Source organism: Colobus angolensis, unplaced genomic scaffold (assembly GCF_000951035.1).
Source record: "Colobus angolensis palliatus isolate OR3802 unplaced genomic scaffold, Cang.pa_1.0 Scaffold9, whole genome shotgun sequence".
Classification (NCBI taxonomy): domain Eukaryota; kingdom Metazoa; phylum Chordata; class Mammalia; order Primates; family Cercopithecidae; genus Colobus; species Colobus angolensis.
Window position 1 is genome coordinate 10618217 of NW_012122931.1, and position 2571 is coordinate 10620787.

Sequence of the window (2571 nt, forward strand, 5' to 3'; positions counted from 1 at the left end):
CAGCAAGCCGAGATCATGCCACTGCACTCCAGCCTGGGCGACAGAGCGAGACTGTCTCAAGAAATAAATAAAATAAAATAAAATAAAAACAATACACTGCCACAAAATTTAAAGTATAGCTAGGTGCCAACGGTTGAATTGGTTTGGGTAAAATACAATACATTGGAATAGGTGATAAACTAGCAGAAGAATCCTGCCTCTGTCACTTCCTGGCAAAAAGTGGCTTCCCCTCAGGGAGCCACAGTTTTCTCATCTGTGAAATGGGGCAGTAACAGCACCCGCCTCACAGAGCATGTGGAATTTTCACTGGCAAGACAGCAGGCTCCAGCTCATGATAGGCCCTTACTCCCTCCATCACCCCACCAAGTCTACCTTGAGGAGCTCGGGCGCCTGCTTTTTGAGTTTCTCCATCTTCCACTCATTCTCACAGGGATTGAGAGAGGAGGGAGGCGCGGTACAGGAGCAGCGGCAGTCAGTGCCCGAGCTCACGGTCTCCACGGTGTAGAAGTCCTCCACGCGCGCCCGCCCACTGCGTACTCGGCTGCACGCATCCTTGCTCAGGGGCCGCATGATGCACTTGCAACGGCAGTCGGAGCCCTCTGAGGTCATCCTCACCTGGTCCAGGTCCCCAAACACCTGTTGGGGGGAGCAAGAGGACTCCAGTGAGTTACTACTAGGCAGTGCTATGGCAGGGAGGAAGGAACAGATGGCAGAAGCCAGCTGGCCAGCCAGCCTTGGGATGAGAGTGTTTGGTGGGTGGGAGGGGGTGCAATTAGAGGTGGTGAAGGCCTTTTAATAATAATAACTCTGTGTGTGTGTGTGTGTCTATGTCTCTGTGTGTGTATTTTTAAAGACAGGGTCTCTCTCTCTGTTGCCCAGGCTGGAGTGCAGTGGCCTGCTCATGGCTCATTGCAGCCTTGACCTCCCAGGCTCAAGTGATCCTCCCACCTCAGCCTCCCTAGCAGCTGGGACTACAGACATGCGCCACCATGCCCAGCTAATTTTTGTGTATTTTGTAAAGATGAGGTTTCGCCATGTTGGCCAGGCTAGTCTCGAATTCCTGGGTTCAAGTGACCCTCCCTCTTCCATCTCCCAAAGTACTAGGATTACATGCATGAGCCAATGTGCCCAGTCTTTTTATTTTGTTTTGTTTTGTTTTTGTAGAGAGAGGGTCTTACTGTTTGGCCCAGGTTGGAATGCAGTGGTGGGATCATAGTTCACTGTAACCTCAAACTCCTGGGCTCAAGCAATCCTCCTGCATCAGCTTTCCAAGTAGCTGAGATTATAGGTGCACGACACCACGCTCGGCTAATTTTTAAATTTTCTGTAGAGATGGGATCTCACTATGTTGCCCAGGCTGGTCTTGAACTCCTGGACACAAGTGATCCTCCTGCTTTGGCCTCTCAAAGTTCTGGGATTACAGTATGCGCCACCTCACCTGGCTCGACAATTTAAATATTAATGTGCTGTGAAAAAGTTTGGCGATTCCTCAATAAGTTAAACATAAAATTCCCATAAGATCCAGTAATTCTACTCCCGGGTATATACCCAAGAGAACTGAAAATGGGTATCCAAACAAAGACTTGGAAGTGAATGTCCATAGCAGCATTATTCCCAGTAGCCACAAGGTAGAAACAACCCAAATGTCCATCAGCCGAATAGAGAAATATTCAGCCATAAAAAGGAATGTAGGGCTGGGCACAGTGGCTCATGCCTGTAATCCCAGTGCTTTGGGAGGCTGAGGTGGGTGGATCACCTGAGGTTGGGAGTTCAAGACCAACCTGGCCAACATGGTGAAACCCCGTCTCTTTTAAAAACACCAAAATTAAGTGGGCATGGTGGCGCAAGCCTGTAGTCCCAGCTACTAGGGAGGCTGAAGTGGGAGGATCGCTTGAGCCTGGGAGGTCAAGCCTGCAGTGAGCCATGATCAGGCCACTGTACTCCAACCTGGGCAACAGAGTAAGACTCCCTCTCAAAAAAAAAAAAGTAAAAGTAATGCAGTACTGATTCAAGGTACAACATGGATAAATCTTGAAATATTATGTTAAGTGAGAGAAGCCAGACACAAAAGGCCATATATTAAATGGTTCCATTAATATGAAATGCTGTATCTAGAAGAGGCAAATCCATAGAGACAGTAAACAGATTAGTGGCTTCCAGGAGTTAGAGAGAGACGGAAATGGGGAGTGGCTGCTTAATTGGTATGGGGTTTCCTTTTGGGATGACAAAGATGTTCTGGAACTATTAATAGATAGTGGTGATGGTTGCATGATATTGTGAATGTACCAAATGCTACTGAAGTGTATACTTAAAAATGATAATTTTTGTTATGTTTGCTTTACTATGATAATAAAAATTATAGAGACCTTTTATTGATCACTTATATACCAGGTTTCACATGCATTATACTTCTAAATAATACCTCTGGCTGGGCACAGTGGCTCACGCCTATAATCCCAGCACTTTGGGAGGCCAAGGCAGGTGGATCACCTGAGGTCAAGAGTTCGAGGCCAGCCTGGCCAACATGGTGAAACTCTGTCTCTACTAAAAATACAAAAATTAGCAGGGCGT

General features: G+C 47.1%; 1 protein-coding gene across 1 annotated transcript in view; it reads right to left on the reverse strand.

The window, feature by feature from the left end:
• OLFML2A (olfactomedin-like 2A) overlaps nucleotides 1-633 on the reverse strand; it is a 30707-nt gene extending 30074 nt beyond the window's left edge. Inside the window, 1 exon segment of the mRNA XM_011931465.1 lies at nucleotides 373-633. Coding sequence (XP_011786855.1) covers nucleotides 373-609 — 237 coding nt within the window. The 5' untranslated portion in view covers nucleotides 610-633.
• Nucleotides 634-2571: the final 1938 nt, after the last annotated feature.